The sequence below is a fragment of the Capra hircus genome, chromosome 7 (assembly GCF_001704415.2).
Source record: "Capra hircus breed San Clemente chromosome 7, ASM170441v1, whole genome shotgun sequence".
NCBI classification, from domain to species: domain Eukaryota; kingdom Metazoa; phylum Chordata; class Mammalia; order Artiodactyla; family Bovidae; genus Capra; species Capra hircus.
The window spans coordinates 103179296-103196713 of NC_030814.1; the positions used below are offsets into that span (position 1 = coordinate 103179296).

The 17418-nt window shown below is 50.9% G+C and overlaps 2 protein-coding genes across 5 annotated transcripts in view; both read left to right on the forward strand.

Moving 5' to 3' along the window:
* The window catches only part of SLC27A1 (solute carrier family 27 member 1), a 40700-nt gene extending 37606 nt beyond the window's left edge, over positions 1–3094 (forward strand). For all 4 annotated transcript variants that reach the window (XM_018051382.1, XM_018051383.1, XM_018051385.1 and 1 more), the window contains exon 13: positions 733–3094. In XM_018051382.1, the coding sequence (XP_017906871.1) occupies positions 733–890 (158 nt within the window). In that variant the 3' untranslated portion in view covers positions 891–3094. The remainder of the gene's footprint in view (positions 1–732) is intronic.
* On the forward strand, positions 8013–16001 carry PGLS (6-phosphogluconolactonase). The gene is made up of 5 exons (XM_018051386.1): positions 8013–8500; positions 12397–12504; positions 12972–13073; positions 13362–13502; positions 15639–16001. The coding sequence occupies exons 1-5, from the start codon at positions 8213–8215 to the stop codon at positions 15774–15776; spliced, it is 777 nt and encodes a 258-aa protein (XP_017906875.1). The 5' UTR covers positions 8013–8212; the 3' UTR covers positions 15777–16001.

The following is a 17418-nucleotide window of genomic DNA, read 5'->3' on the forward strand; positions in this document are numbered from 1 at the left end:
CGGGATTTTAGGATCAAACCTGTATCCCCTGCAGTGAAAGTGCAGAGTCCCAAACACCAGGGAAGTCCCTGAAGTTTCATTAAAAAGGGAAAAAAAAGAAAACCAACCTTCCTAATTCTTGAGCACACAGGGATTCTCCCTCGATTTTCTACAAACCCAGATCTTTCACAAAACCCCTCTTTAATTGTCTACTGCAGGGAGTGCAAACTTTTTCTTTAAGGCCCAGATAGTAAATATTTTCAGTTTCGCGGGCCACAGCCTCTGCAGCAATGATTCATCTCCTCAGCTGTAGGGCAGAAACAGCAGTAAGTAGTTTGTATGTGTCCAGGGGTGGCTTCCTTAGATGGGGGGTTGAATTTGGTCCGTGGGTGGATCATGGGCCTACAAGTTGCTGACCCCTGACCTCCTGTGTGACTGACCTAGCCCTTTCACCTCCTTGGTCTTGTGTGGGGTGGACATGTGACAGGCAGGGAGTATACATGGAGTTTTGGGTCACGCGGGGGGTGGTCAGGGAGGCCTCCCTGGTGGAGGGAGCATGAAGCTGAGAGCCAAAGGCCAAGGAGGAATCAGGCGGGCAAAATGGGGAAGAATGCTTCTGGCAGAGGGGACAGCGCATTCAGAGGACTGGAGGTGCCGGAAAGAATAGTGAGCTGGGGCGTGGTGGGGTTCCTGGCAGCCCCCTGCCAAGTTCCCACCCCACCCCCGCCCCTACTTCCGCCCCCGTCCCCACAGGCACCTTCAAGATTCAGAAGACCCGGCTGCAGCATGAGGGCTTTGACCCACGCCAGACCTCGGACCGGCTCTTCTTCCTGGACCTGAAGCAAGGCCACTACCTGCCTCTGGATCAGGGTGTCTACACCCGCATCTGCTCAGGCGCCTTCGCCCTCTGACACTCCTGTGTTGGCCCAAGACTCCACACCAGGCCCAGCGAGCAAGGCGGGCTGGAGCCAGACGGACAGCCCTGGTCTGTCCTGGGGCAGAGAAGCCGGATCGCAGGAGGAGCCCTTATTTCCCGGCTTCCTCCTTCTCCTCTCCACCAGCTGGCTGCCCCCGCCTGTCTTCCACTCCTGTGTCTGTGTGTCTGTCTGTGCTCCCTGCTTCTGGGCCTCCCCGCTGTCCCTGACTGCCCTCCCCTCTTCCTCCATCTCTCCTCTCCTGCCCACTTCCTGCCAAAAGTAGAACAGACGTTTCTGGGAGCTGCAGTCTGTGTGGGGGCCCACAGCTGTCCTGGGGGCCTCTGTGGGTCCTCCCTCGGAGGGTGGTAAACCCAGAGTGGGGCCGCTCCACCTCCCTCTCAGCTGTGCCTTATTAACAAACCCCACCCAGCCCAGCCCTCCCTAGGCTGCTGGATGCCAGGACATTGTAGCCCTGTAGGAGTTCCAGGCAGCCCCTCTGCCTTCCTTGCTGAATGAGGAGCTAGGGATGGTCTGTCTGGACAACCTGGGTTCAAGGGAGCCTCAGCCCAGGGCCCTTCGGGTCAGCAGGGAATCTGCCCAGCTGGGCCAATTGCCTTTTGCACTTCCTGTCCCTGGTGGCTCTCGCTTCTCTTGCCTGCATTTCCTGATGCCCCAGAAACTTCTGGAACTGACTGTGACCACTTGGATGTTGCTCCTGCCCAGTTGTCACCATGGAGCTCCTGCTGGAGGGGACCTGAAGATGGCCCTGTGTGGCTGCTTGGCCCACTGCTCAGATGCTTACACTGGAGGAGGCCTCTTGGGGACCCCACCTGCCGTGGCTGCTGGCAGGACCCAGGGGGATGGCAGCAGTGGATTTGGGGGAGCTGCCAGGTCAGGGGTGGCCTCTGAGATGCCCTCAGGGGTTCCTGCCCCATTGACTGTTCCCCTGACCTTGCTAGTGACAACTTGGAACCTTGGTTGGTGACATCCCAAGACCACCCCGCCAGGACAGCCCGGACCTTCCCATCAGCTTTGTCGGTGGCTCATCCCAGACACCCATCGGTGGGGCTGGCCACCCAGACTGCTCCCCGTCCCTCCCTCTGGCAGCACCGTCCGGCAGCTAGAACAGCAAGGCCAGTAGCAAATGACCCCGTGCTGTTTCGCATGGGCCTTTTCAAGCACTGAGGTTTTGTTTGCTCGTTGAGTTTAAGAAATAAACCTGCAGAGCGTCTGGTGCCTGATAGGAGCTCAGTCACTCACCTTTTGTCCCCATGTGGCCCAGAACTCTGTGAGTTTCAGACAGCAGGCCCCTCCCAGGGAACACATGGTTAGTCGCCAGACATGGGCAAAACACACTCGGCCTTTACTGACAGCTCCTGTTGCCTCTTCTCCAGCCTGCAAGGTCCAAGGTCTGGGGACTGGGTAGGGGGTGGAGGGGCCACGGGTTAGAGTTCTTACCACCTCCCTACAGCCTCTGGGTTCTGGCAGGTGCACAGGATGGCCCGGGACAGATGGTATGTCCCAGCAGGTCTGGCCGCCCCTCTCTGGGGGGCCAGCATGTGTGGCTGTAGCTCTGAGTGAGAACCACCAGGCCTGCGAGGGTAACTGTCTGAGCTGGGATTTGAACCCAGGACATTGAGCTCCAGAGTTCATCTTCTCAGCTTCCTCCTCCAGAATTACAATGTCTGTCTTATCTTGTCTTCAAAGGAGAGAGGAAGAAAATCTTATGAAAATTGCTAGGTGCTAGGTGGGAGCACCCAGGGGGTGACTCTGGGGATGGATGGGGGTTGGATGAGTCCTGGACCAGCCTAAGAATGGATGAACTATTGTTGTGGGGTGCTGGTCCTTCACTGCCCACAGTGCAAGGAAGGTGATGCCAGGTAGAGCCTTTGAGTTGCCCAGTGAAGGTGAGAAAGATATGTCGTGGTGGGGATGGAGGCCCCTGGTGTGCTGATAAGCAAGTGCATTCCAGGTAACATCCCTTCAGACATCCGACCACCTCCAAAGGTGTCATCATGGTCCCTGTTGAACAAATGAGGAAACAGAAGACACAGGGAGGGGAATGAAGTCATTGTCAGGGGCTCTGGCGAGGAAGTGGTCTAGTGGGGACCCTTCTCATTGCAAAGTCAGTCACTCTAGCTGCAACAATGTAAGAAGTTCTCTCCAGACCAGCAAGAAAATAATCCCGATGACTCTTCCGTTCCGGCTCTGTGTGTGTTTGCTCTTAAAGATTAATAGATTTTATTTATTACAGCAGTTTGAGGTTTTACAGAAAAATGAGTACAGAATTCTCTTATGCCCTTTGACCGCTGTTTCCACTAGAATTAACATCTGACATTCGTGGGTTACATTTGTTACACCTGATGAGTTAATGTTGATACATTATTATTAAGTCAAGTCCACAGTTTACATTAGGGTTCCACTCTGTTGTACATTCTATGGGTTTCAACAAATACATAATGGCTTGCAACCACCCTTAAGAGTATCACAAAGAATAGTTTCTCTTGCTCTAAAAATCCTATGTTCCATCTCTCATCACTCCTACCCCAACCTGTGGCAACCACTGTTCTTTTTACTGTCTCCCTAGTTTTTTTTTCCAGACTCATGGATGGATTTGGAATCAAACTGGGTGTCATCTTTTCAGAGTGACTTCTTTCATCAGAGGTTCCTCTATGCCTCCTTGTGGCTTGATAGATTTTTTTTTTTTCCCCATACCAAATTAGAAGCTCCATGACTTGCCCCTGGGGACCCTCAGTAAATCATGAAGAGAGGTGGGAGCTGATGGTGCTCCGCCACGAGCTGCTCCTTTCTGGATGCGCCCTGGAAGCATGTGCATGGAGAGGACGCCTGTACCTGTGGGAAGAGAAACGGCCCAGCCTGGTGTTGGCACGTGTGCTGTGAGAGGCAGGGGCTGAGCCGTGCACAAGGGACCAGGAAGCAGCAGCAGCTGCTCAAAAGGGCATATGGAAGAGGAGAGTTCGCGCCAAGAGCTTCCCGAGGAGGGGGCTGCAGGCTGGATCCCTGCCCCACTCTCCTGGCGTCCCCATCACTTCAGGGGAGAGTCCAGGCGCTCTGGCTAGCACTGCTGTCTTGCAGGCTGCTTCCCTTGTACCATGGATAATTGTTTCCAGCCTGTGTCTGGCTTCAACGCCTTCATTCCGATTGTTCCTTGTGCCCAAATCAGTATCTTTAATTGAGCTAATTATTTAGACCATAAATTCGCCCTTTTAAATACTGCAACATAGCAGCTTTTAGTATATTCACAAGGTTATGCAAGCATCCCCTATGTCTAATTCCAGAACATTTTCATCACCCAAAAACCCTCATATCCATTGTCCTCAACCTCTGGCAACTACTACTTTCTGTCTCTATGGGTTTATCTATTCTGGACACTTCACAGAAATGGAATCACACAATCTGTGGCCTGTGGTGTCTGACTTATTTCTCTCAGCATGTTTTTAGATTCATCCAAGTTGTAGCTCATTCTTTTTTATAGCCAAACAATATACCATTGTAAGGGTTCCGTTCAGTCGCTCAGTCGTGTCCGACTCTTTGCAACCCCATGAGTCGCAGCACGCCAGGCCTCCCTGTCCATCATCAACTCCCGGAGTTCACTCAAACTCACGTCCCTCGAGTCGGTGATGCCATCCAGCCATCTCATCCTCGGTCGTCCCCTTCTCCTCCTGCCCCCAACCCCTCCCAGCATCAGAGTCTTTTCCAATGAGTCAACTCTTCCCATGATGTGGCCAAAGTACTGGAGTTTCAGCTTTAGCATCAGTCCTTCCAAAGAACACCCAGGACTGATCTCCTTCAGAATGGACTGGCTGGATCTCCTTGCAGTCCAAGGGACTCTCAAGAGTCTTCTCCAACACCACAGTGCAAAAGCATCTATTTTTTTTAACCACCAGTTGATGGATGTTGATTTATTTCCTTTTGTGGGGGTGTGCTATTGTGAGTAATGCTGCTGTGATCATTTGTGTAAAAGTTTTTGTGTGAACATATGTCCTGAATTCTCGGGTGTAAACCTAGGTGTGGAAATGCTAGGTCACATGGTAACTATGTTTAACCTTTTGAGGAACTGCTAGACTGTTTTCCACAGTGACTGTATCACTTTATATTCCCCCCAACAGCAGTGTGTGAGTTCCAGTTCCCCATATCCTTGTCAGCACTTCTTTTTCTTTCTTTGGCCACACTGCTAGGCATGCAGGATCTTAGTTCCCCAACAAACGGCCGAAATTGCGCCCCCTGCAGTGCAATCTTGGAGTCTTAACCACTGGACTGCCAGGGCAGTTCTGTCTTTTATTGTGATCATTTTGGTGGGTATCCAGTGGTATCTCCTTATAGTTTTGATTTGTATTTCTTGAGGGCTAATAAGCAGAACATCTTTTCATGTGTTTGTTGTTGTCTAGTTGCTAAGTCCTGTCTAATTTTTTGCCACCCCATGGGCTGTAGCCCACCAGGATCCATGGAATTCTCCAAGCAAGAATACTGGAGTGGGTTACCATTTCCTTCTCCAGAGGGATCTTCCCAATCCAGGGATCGAACCTGCATCTCCTGCATTGGTAAGCAGTTTCTTTACCACTGAGCCACCTGGGAAGCCATCTGTATACCTCCTTTGAAAAGAAATGTCATTCAGATCCTTTGCCCAGTTTTTAACTGGGTTGTCTGTTTAGAGTTGGAAGAGTTCTTAATATAATTCTGTATACTAAACCCTTGTAAGATATGGTTTGCAAATTTCTCCCCTCCTGTGGATTGTCTTTTCACTCTTTTGGTAGTATCCTTTGAAACATAAATATTTTTCATTTTGATGAAGCCCGGTTTTTCTTTTTTCTGGCCACAGTATGCAGCATTTGGGAACTTAGTTCTCCAACCAGGGATTGAGCCTGTGCCCCCTGCACTGGGAGCATGGAGCCTTAACTGCTAGACTGCCACAGAAGCCCCACTCTTGCTTTTGGAATCATTTTCTAACCCAAGCTCATAAAGATTGATGCATCTGTTTTCCAAGAATGTTTTCATTTTAGCCCTGACATTTAAACTTTTGTATACGGTTTGAGGTGGGGATCTGTATTAGTTTTCTAGTGCTGAGGTGACAAACACCGCAAACTTGGTGGCTTAACACCAGTGATTTTACAGTTCTGAACGTGAGAAGTCAGAACTGGATCTTACTTGGCTACAATCAAGGTTTGGCAGGGCTGCATTGCTTCTGGAGTTTCTGAGACAATCCACTTCCTTGCCTCTTCCAGCATTTAGAAACTGCCCACATTCCTTGACTCATGGCCTCTTCTCTTCCTCCATCTTCAAAGCCATCAGCAGTGGGTTGGGTCTTTTTCATGCTCCTCCTCCTCCTCCCATTTTCCGTGACCCTTGTGATGATATTGTGCTCATTCATGTAACCTAATTCAATCTGCAGTTTTCATTTCCCCCTGCCAAGTAACCTAACAAATTCAGATTTAGGGAACTAGGGTGTGGACACCATTGGGGAACTATTTTTCTGCCTACTACAGGGTTCAATTTCATTCTTTTGCATGTGACTGTCTAATTTTCTCAGCACCAGTTGTTGAAAAGACTATTCTTTTCGAACTGAATGCTTCTGGCACCCTTGTTGAAGAGTCACTGATCACAAACATATGGTTTGTTGTTCTAGCTCAGTTGTATTCCATTGATAACATGTCTATTGTATGTCAATACCACAGTTTGATTACTATAGCTTTGTAGTAAGTTTGAAATCAAGAAGTGTGAGTCCTCCAATTTAGTTCTTCAAGACTGGTTGGCTATTTGGGGCCCCCTGCAATTCCTCATGAATTTTAGGATCAGTTTGTTGATATCTCAGAAAAGGCTCTCAGAATTTTTTGAAAGGGATTACATCGTGTCTATAGACCAATTTGGGGATTGTTGCTATCTTAACGGCTTTCCCACGTGGCTCAGTGGTAAAGAAAGTGCCTGCCCACGCAGAAGACGCAGGAGTCACAGCTTTGATCCCTGGGTTGGGAAGATTTCCTGGAGAAGGAAATGGTAACCCACTCCAGTATTCCTGCCTGGAAAATACCATGGACCGAGGAGCCTGGCAGGCTACAGTCCACGGGGTCAGACACAACTGAACACAAGCACACGTGCTATCTTCACAATATGTTTTCCAATCCATGAATGTAGGATGTTTTTCCATTTATTAAGATCACATTTTAAGTTACTCTTCGGCAAAGCTTTATAGTTCTCAGCGTATAAGTCTTGCACCTCTTTTGCTGAAATTATTAAGTATTTTATTCTCTGCTGCTATTATAAATGGAACTGTTTTCTTAATTTGCTACTTCTTTGAAAGATGCACTGCCTATGCAAATCTCTCTGCACTTATTACACTATCCTAAACTCTCAGGTTCTGAGGTGGTCCAGCTGCCCTGACCTACCAGACCGCCTGTCCCTTCCAATCCTCCCTGCTCATGTTATTCCCTGAATGTTCTATCTTATCGGGCTTCCCTCATGGCTCAGTCGGTAAAGAATCTGCCTGCCTGCAATGCAGGGGACCCCGGTTCGATTCCTGGCTCAGGAAGATCCCCTGGAGAAGAAAATAACAACCCACTCCAGTATTCTTGCCTGGAGAATCCCATGAACAGACGAGCCAGGCAGCCTTGTCTCCATGCCGGCCCGCGAGCTGCCCTCTGCCGCCGCCCTCGCTGGCCTCGCGCGCTGGACGCTGGGCTTCTGCGACTAAACCACCACCATTCTATCATATCAGCCAAGGCCCACTAGTCTCAGTCTGGGAGCTTCTCCAGGCAAGACCCACGGGGGAGGAGATCTCCACAGAAACATACAGGAGAAATTCAACACAGCTCCTACACCGTGCCACAGTTCAGGTGGGTTGAGAGGACTCTGAACAAACCAAAACAATCGTCCTTATCAAGTATATACTTTAAAATACATAATTATACTTTAATTAAAGAGAGGAACAACAGATACAGAAATTTCAAAGTCCACCAAAATCCCCGCCCTCCAAGAAATCGGCTCCCTCCAACCCCACCCCAGGGCCCCCTCATTGCGAGCCTCGAAGCTCTGAGCTCCGGTCTCTAGCCCCGGCCTGATATCGGGAACTCGAGCTCAGGTGCACCTACTCTGCCTGCTCCAGCCCAGGAAAAACCTCCATGATCAGGCAAAAAAAAAAACCAGTGAGCGCATCCGGACTCACCGCCCGGCCCCTCTGGGACGTCATCCGTGGGTCTGCGCATGTGCTACAGGCACCTGGGTAGCGGGGCGGGCGTTCACGCAGGCGCACTCGTGGCCGCCGGGAGGGCTTCCTCCTGCCTGCCACCGCCACCGCCACCGCCATGGCCGCGCCGGCCCCCCGCCTCATCTCTGTCTTCTCGAGCCCGCAGGAGCTGGGTGCCTCGCTGGCGCAACTGGTAGTGCAGCAGGCAGCATGCTGCCTGGCGGATGCCGGCGCCCGCTTCACGCTCGGCTTGTCCGGCGGCAGCCTTGTCTCCATGCTGGCCCGCGAGCTGCCCGCCGCCGCCGCCCCCGCTGGACCCGCTAGCCTCGCGCGCTGGACGCTGGGCTTCTGCGACGAGCGCCTCGTGCCCTTCGAGCACGCCGAGAGCACGTACGGCCTCTACCGGGTGAGAGCTACGGGGGCCGCCGGGGGTCACGCCGAGAGGGCCGCGCTCATCGCCTGGACCCGGCTACGGAGGCCACCGGGGGTCATTTCGAAAAGGCCGCGCCCACCGCCTGAACCAGGCGACGAGAGTTATGCAGGGTAGCGCCGTGCCCTCTGCCTGGACTGGAGCTGGGAATGGTCTGCTGGGTGCCCGGAGGTTCCATCAGGGGGTGCACCTCCACTGCCACCCGGGTGGACCGGTGATGCATTTTGTGTGTGTGTGCTCTGTCGCTAAGTCGTGTGCGATTCAGGTGGCCAGGTAGAGGGCATGACATGAGCAAAGGCATAGAGGCGAAACGGAGTGGTCCATTCCAGGGTCTTCGAGAAGCTCAGGCGCTGCAGGCTAGTAAGTGCAGAGGCCGAGTTAGGAAAGAGCCAGGTAGGCGGGATCTGGTGTGGAAACTGGGCCTCGGAGAGTTCTCTTTGATCTCCACTCTGCTTGTGGCGCTGACAACTCCGTGGCTGGTTATCTTTGTCCTGGGGCCCCAGACTCCTATAGAATCAGGGCAACTCCCCACCCCCATTTTATAAGAAGGGAAACTGAGGCCTGGAGAAGCTATGGTCTGAGCTGCCCTCCACCCCCCCCCCCGCATCTGAGTCAACTCTTCCTGCCGTGGATGGAGAAGGAAAACCCACCCAGGGAAGTGTGGGAGGGGTGGAGTTGGCCAGAAGCCTCAGGTTGCTCAGGTCCTGGGTGTGTTGAGTTCTCTTCGCAGAGAAGCTTGAGCTGGGTTTTTTTGTTTGTTTCGTAATAAGGAAGGTTTACTGATTACCATAGCTTTATTCACATCATCTCATGAAACCCCACAAGCGCCTGTGAGGCGGGGACTGTTATTACCTGCATTTCATAGATGGAGAAACTGAAGCCAGACAAGGAGAGTCACCTAGTGGCCAGGGAGGGAGCTGGGGTATGAACCTGCCTGGCGGAACCCCCCAGAGAGCGCCCGGGACACATTTCAGGGGCAGGGGCCACTCTCAAGTCTGCTGTCCTGCATGTCTTCCCCTAGAGCTTAATTTTAAAGTGACCTTGTGCTTCTTTTTTAGTTTGGCAGACTTTGAAAGACTTTTTAAATTTTTTTTATTTTTAAAGCTTTTTTTGGGGTGGGGGCAGAGATGTGAACCATTTTAAAAGTCTTCATTGAATTTGTTACAGTATTGCTTCTTCTTTATGTTTTGGTTTTTTGGCGGTAAGGCATGTGTGATCTTAGCTCCCTGACCAGGGACGGAACCCATATCCCCTGCGTTGGAAGAGGAAGTCTTAACCACTGGACCATCAGGGAAGTCCCTGAAAGATTTTTAATTAGGAAAGCCATACTTGCTCAAGTAACAGAATCCTAACAAAACAGTCAAAGAGAAAGTTGCAAGGATATTCAGTGTGTGTGTATGTGTGTGTCCTTGTCCCTGTATCCAGCACTAGGGACAGTTCCCTCGTAGGGCTCACAGTGGGGTGGGGCACCAACATGCAGGGCAGTAAGAGTGGAAATCCGCTCATAGCCGCGTGTAATGTGTAATGAAGTTTGGACAGAAGATAATAGTGTGAGCCCCAGTAGTCCGGTGGCTCCCAGTGCAGGGGGGCTGGGTTTGCTCCCTGGTCAGGGAACTTAGATCCTGCATGCTACAATGAAGATCAAAGATCCCAAGTGCTGCAATTAAGACCCAGTCCAGCCCAATAAATATTTTTTAAAAACAGTAGTGAGATGATAAGACGTGCCACGGGAGGAGGGAGAGCATCCTTCAGCCAGGGCAGTGGGGCGCTCTGAGGAGGTGACATTTGGGCAGCGACCAGGAAGATACGAGGAGCTGGCCACGGGTGAGCTGGGGCAGAAGGCGCAGCAGAGGCAAGTGCTCTGCGGTGGGAACCTACGTGGGGCGAGGACTTGCTCCTGCCAGTTTGCCCCGGAAGGGAATCATATTAGTTTCCTGGGGCTGTGGTAGCAAAGTACTAACCAGTGGGTAGCTTAAAACAACAGGCATCGATTCACAGTTCTGGAGGCCAGAAGTTCAAAATCAAGGTGTCAGCAGTCCCGTGCTCCCTCCAAAGGCTCTCAGAGAGGAGGCTTCCTTGCCTCTTGCGGCTTTTGGGGGTTCCAGGTGTTTCTTGGCTTGTGGCCACATCATTGCAGTCTCTGCCTCTGTTTCTACGTCACTTGTTCATCTGATTCTCTCTGTGTCCTCCTCTTGTAAGGACACAAGTCTTTGAATTTAGGGCCTATCCTAATGCCCTGTGACCTCATCTACACTAATGACAACTGCAAAGACCCTCTAAATAAGGCCACATTCTTTTTTTTAATTAATTAGTTAATTATTTTTGGCTGTGCTAGGTCTCTTGCTGCAACAGCTTTTGCAACGGGCTTTTCTCTAGTTGTGCCGAGCGGGGACCACTCTAGTTGCAGTGTGCGGGCTTCTCATTGTGGTGGCTTCTCTTGTTGCCGAGTTCTGGCTTCAGTAGTCGTGGCTCCTAGGCTCTAAAGCACAGGCTCAGTTGCACGTGGGATCACCCCAGATTAGAGATCAAAGCCGTGTCTCCTGCATTGGCAGGTGGATTCTTTACCACTGAGCCACCAGGGAAGTCCACATTCTGAGACTCCAGGTGGCCGTGTATATGGGGGCGGGGTCACTAAGCAGCATGGTACAGGGATGCAGGGGCGTTCCTCTCCTGGAGGATGGACCCCAGGCAGTTGGGCTCACCCTGTACCATGGGCCTTCTGCTGTCCAGGCTGGAAGGAAGAGCTGGGGCCCACCTTCCTGGGGATGGTTTCTCAGCACCTGCAAAGTGTTTAGAGAGAACCCACCCAATCCAATTCTAGGAAACCTGCCAAACCGATGTCTAGCCTGAGGAGGAGGAAATGGCTCTGAGCCTCTAGGGGGATGGCAGCTATGAAGGGGACTCAGGTGACAGAAATAAGGCACCTGTACTCCCCACTGACTTCACTCAGTATGATCCCCAAGGGTGTGTGTAGATAGGGACCTTGGGCAGAGCTGGTCTTTCCCACGATGGATCTGTCTGATCGTGCTCCTCCCCAGCTCACACACCCTCCTTGGCTCCCTGTTATGCTCAACACAGAGCCTGCACTCCGCAGGCCAGCATTTGGTGGGGAGTCAGCACCATAAGTTCTGGCTGGCTTATTTTTGTTGTTTACCTACTTTTACTTTGTGGATCAGCCCGGCATTGACTTGGCTGAGCTAGGCCGTCCCCAAAAGGAGGCACCGAGGTGGGGGTTGCCAGCATCCATCCCAGAGCAGATCAAAGACCATGGGGCTCATCTCTGCAGGAAAGGGCTGGAACCTTCTGCCTTGCAGGACGCCTGACTCCAGGTACATCTGCATTAAATCCACCGATCATAGGCTGGGGTGCTTGCTATGGGCCGGGCATGTTCACCCTGTAGCGCAACCCAGAAAAGAAATCAGTGCTTACCACAGTTAACATGTCACACCCCCAAGGAGCAGTTGGGGAAGGTGCAGGCAGAGGTAGCTGCTTGGAGGAGGCAGCTTGAGGGATGTATAAGAGTTTCCCAGGCAGATCAAGAGCTGGTGTACCTGCTGAGGCCTGGAGGTCAGCAGGACCTCCTGGAGGGCTGAGAGGGGCTAGGTTTTATCTTGAAGCCCAAAGGACCCTGGGTGTTTAGAAACAGGATCCTGGTGTGGCCAGACAGGTGCAGGCCAGAGCCAGGAGACCTCCAATCACCAGGGACTTGAAAGACCTCTGGGGGAATGCCACTGGGATCCTCACTCACACAGGAGGTGGGTATAATGACAGTCGTGTCCTAACCTGGAGGATCCAGGTAGTCCCTGGTGTAAGCCCCATGCCCCACTGACTGTATGTTGCTGTTGGTGACACTGTGCGTCTGTCCACTGCAGACCCACCTGCTCTCCAAGCTCCCTATCTTCGACAGCCAGGTGATCACCATCAACCCCGCGTTGCCTGTGGAGGAGGCCGCTGAGGACTACGCCAAGAAGCTGAGACAGGTGAGCCCCTTGGAGCTGCTGCAGGGAGACCTCATCCACCCAGTGGGCTCTCCCAGAGTGATGGAGTAAGCCTACTGGTGACGCTGAGTGGTCATCACTGGCAGAAGCTCTCCCTGGGGGTGGTCAGTAGACCCAGTCTCACGCTGGGCAGACCCCTTTGAGAATCCCCCTCTCTCTGAGAGGCCACAGCCCTGCTCTGGGGGAACCCTCAAAGGTGGCCTCACTTCTGACACCCTGGCAGTAGGCCTGGGTATTCACGTCTTGGGCACAGCTGCATCCCCAGATTGTCAGGCCATTGAGACAGTGAAGTGTGGAGCCTTGTAGATTAATAGAGTTCCTTTTTTTTGCAGGTAAAGCTGAGCCTTGCTTACTGTGTTATAGCAACTTGTTTTTCTGACAACTGTTTCTTTGTGTCCTCTGAGCTCTTCCCTCACAACTTCTTGGGACGGTCTTCCTTCCCCACCCAGGCCTTCCAAGGGGACTCCATCCCGGTTTTTGACCTGCTGATTCTGGGTGTGGGTCCTGATGGCCACACCTGCTCACTCTTCCCAGACCACCCCCTCCTGCAGGTGAGCACACCCACGAAGGCCCTGCTCACGTCTGAGCCCCAACCTCTGCCATCTGGGGGTGGGAGGTGCCTGCAGCATGGTGTGAGTCAGCCTCAGCCAACAGGCGTGCCCACTGGGGCCTGACCCTTCTGAGCCTCAGTTCACCCATCAAAACAGGGGCCTTCGGTCAAGGGCCACAGAATTAGCACAGTGGGATGGAATGATGGCTGGATGGTGCCTGGCCTGTGTGAGTACTCAGGAAGTCAAATGATGTTTTCCCGTTTCCACCTTGGGCCTCCCTGCCTCCAGGAGCGGGAGAAAATTGTGGCCCCCATCAGTGACTCCCCGAAACCACCTCCGCAACGTGTGACCCTCACTCTTCCCGTGCTGAACGCAGCTCGAACGGTCATCTTTGTGGCGACAGGAGAAGGCAAGGCAGCTATTCTGAAGGTAACAGTGAGGGCCCCCTTCCCTAGAAGGTTGTAGGCGGAGAATGCGATCCTAGACACTGCTGTGCTGAAAGCACCACATCCCAAGGCATTTCGGTAATTCTTGGGTTGAAGGAGAGATGAAAACTGCAAATACAGCCTAGTTAGGGGTTAAGAATTGTGAATTGAAATTGACAAGATACGGCCAAGACGGCTCAGAGGTAAATTCATAGCACTTAATATGTATGCATATATATTTCATTATTAACTAGAAAACAGTTGAAATAAACCAGTCAAGCACTTTAGAATGAGAACAAAGGAAAATAACATAAATCTAAGAAAAGTCAGAGGAAGGAATAAGTGAGATTGAAATCACTGAATTGGCTCATATTCTTAAAAGCTTAATGGTAAATAGATCCATAACATAGAGCCATAACACAGACATAGATCCATAGCATGACAGCTACCCCTGGTGAAACTGGAGGAAAATCGTGTGTAGTAGGAATAAGAAAAAAGGTATAGTTATACATAATATATTAGGAAAGCATAAAATTAATAAATTTATATTTATATAAATAGAAATATTACATATGTTTATAATTTATAAATTTATACATTAATAAATTTATATTGGCAAGAATCCTCCTGCCAGTGTAGGAGACATGGGGTTCGATCCCTGATCCAGGAAGATCCCACATGCCACGGGGCAGCTAAGCCCAGGCACCACGACTGCTGAGCCTGTGATCTAGAACCCCCAAGCCACAACTCCTGAGCCCACATACTGCAACTGTTGAGGCCCACGTGCCCCAGAGCCCACGCTCCACAGCAAGAGACGCCGCCGCAACGGAAGTGGGTGTCCCACAGCTAGAGAGTAGCCCCCCACTCGCCACAACTAGAGAGAAAGCCCACGCAGCAGTGTAGACCCACCACAGCCCCAGATAAACAAACGAAACCACATTTAAAAAAATCATGAAGTGGATATAAAAATAAACAGAAAAATACTTTAATTACCATCACTGAAAAGACCAACAACTATGGAAGAAACTAGACATATTTTTAAAGATAAATAAGTAACAATTCTTCCACCAACTGTTGGGCCCAGATGTCTCCATGAGGGTAGCTAATGTTAGGGCTCAGGGTGTAGACTCCAGCAGACCCAGTGGCCCTGCCAGTGATACCCAGCATTCCCTTAGATGGTCACTGAACCCCCCCACCCCACCAAGCCTCAACTTTCCCATCTGCAAGGTGCACTAGGAAGGTTCCTCCCCATGGATTTCCTGAGGGTCAGTTATGGCAGTTCCAACTCATAGTCCACTCACAGGAGGCTGCCCTCAGCCTCAGCTTCCCTGACTGTAAAAAGAGGGGTGAGAACAGAGGCAACCCTGCAGGGCTGTGGTCAGAAGTGAACAAGTTAATGATTCAGAGTGCTTGCGGCAGACCCAGCTGGCAGAGAGTACTATTTCCCATGCCCGCTGATCATGAAATCACATTAGGGGGTCAGCCCACCACAGCTAGAGGGACCGAATCCTCCTGATAGCTAAGAAGGCTTTTGACCTTTTTAAGCGGTTGGGAGAAAAAGCAAAAGAGAAGGCATATTCTTTGGTGTGTGAAAATGTTACAGAATTCAGATTTCAATGTCCACGAATAAAGATTTGTTGGAACCTGGCCATACCCACTTGGCGACGAGTCTTCTGCTGGTACTTTTGCCTTGTAACAGCAGAGCTGAGTAGTTGCAACAGAGTTGGGGTGTCATCTGCAGAGCTGAAATAGTGACTCTCTGGTCTTGGCAGAAAAGGTGTTCTAGAGACTTCCCTGGTGCTCTAGTGGCTAGACCCCATGCTCCCGATGCAGGGGGCATGAGTTTGATCCATGGTCAGGGAACTACATCCCGTGTGCCGCAATTAAAGATGCCCAGTGCTGTAGCTAAGACCTGGTGCAGTCAAATAAATATATTTTTTTAATGTGTTAGAAAAAAAAAAGTGTGCTGACTCCACTGTTAAACAGTCACAGATGATAAAAAGGAAGAGACCCCCGTCTCTGCTGGTTGCTTGAAGCCAGGACATCTAGGAAGGGTGATCTCAACTTCTGAGGGTTGGAGAGGTCTGAGGGGTGCTGGGGTGCAGGGAGAGGGGCCCATGCTCCTGCCCTCTCCACACAGCGCATTTTGGAGGACAAGGAGGAGAACCCGCTCCCCGCCGCACTGGTCCAGCCCAGCACTGGGAAACTCTGCTGGTTTCTGGACGAGGCAGCAGCCCGACTCCTGACCGTGCCCTTCGAGAAGCATTCCACGTTATAACCCGTGCCGAGAGGTGCTACCGCTGTGACTGTGTGCAGCCCCAGTGGCCTGGGACCTGCTGGGGCTGGGCCCCGCTGCCAGCCCACTCCAGGCTTCATTTTAGAAAAGCCGAGGGGTGCCACTGGAAGCTGAAGGGTCTGGCCACCAGGCCCGCCCAGGGGCTTAGCGCATGGGCTGTGGCTCTGGGTGACTCAGATATTAAAAGGAGCATCTGTTTGAAGTTTCCACTGTCTCGTGGTCCTTGGTGGGTGGTGGGACCATCGGTCTCTAGGTGGCGCGCCTGACTTGTAACATTCATCCCAGCCTGTGGAGGGCAGGAATGGGCGTCTGGCATGAGTGTCCTGGGCCTGCCATAGCAAAGTACCACACATCAGGTGTCTTAAAATAAGTGCAGGTCACTGTCTCACAGTTCACAAGGCCAGAAGCCTGAAACCTCGGTGTCAGGAAGGTTGGATCCTTCCAGAAGCTCTGCAGGCGAGTCTGTCCCAGGTCTCTCTCGTGTATTCTGGTTGCTTCTGGCAGTTCTTGGCCTTTCCTGGCTTGGAAATACCTCACTCCAGTGTCTGCCTCTCTTGTCTGGCAGACTCTCAGTGTCTGGCCTTCTCTCTGTGTGTCTTTCCGTACTTGTCCTTTTCTGTTTTCCTTTTGGTTTGTCTTGTTTTTTCCTTTGGCCATGCTCCTAGGTTTATGAGATCTCAGTTCCCAGACCAAGGATTGAACCTGGGCCCCAACAGGGAAAGCCCAGAATCCTAACCACTAGGCCACCAGGGAACTCACTCCCATCCTCTTCTGAGAAGGACCCCTGTCCTTGGGCATAAGGCCGCCCTAAGTCCTAAATTCTTGAGAGTTTGTCTTAAGATCCTTAATTGATTATGTCTGTAAAAATGCTTATTCCAAATAAGATCGCATTCTGGAGTTTCAAGGGTTAGGACATGGACTTAACATTTTTTTTAACTGTATTAAAATAACACACAAAATTTACCCTCTTAACCATGTTTATACAATTCAGTGTTTTCAAATACGTTTGCATTTTTAAGCAGCCGTCGCTGCCATCCATCCCCGAAACTCTCTTCATCTTCTAAACCTAAAACTCTGTATTTGGAAATTCCCTGGTGATCAAGTGGCTAAGACTCTGCTCCAGTGCGGGGGGCCCAGGTTCAATCACTAGTCAGGGAACTAGGTCCCACATGCCACAACTAAGACCCAGTGCAGCCAAATAATTAAATAAAAATAATAGATATGTATAAATATGTGTATATATTTATTTTAAAACTGTATACTTATTAAATGCTCACTTTCTATTCTCTCCTCTCCTCAGCCCTGGGGCCACCATTCTGTTTTCTGTCTTTATGAATTTTTGGGGGGGGGGAAGTATAGTTGATTTATAATGTGTTAATTTCTGCTGTACAGTACATTATTCAGTCACACATACATATACATTTTCCGTATTCTTTTCCATCCATGATTTATCATAGGATATTGAATGTTGTTCTCTGTGCTATACAGTAGGACCTTATTGTTATCCTCTATGATTTTGACTCCTAAGTGCTTCATATAATTAAAATCATACAGTATTTGTATTAATGTGATGGGCTTATTTCACTCTGCATAGTGTCCTCAGGATTCATCCATGTTGTAGTGT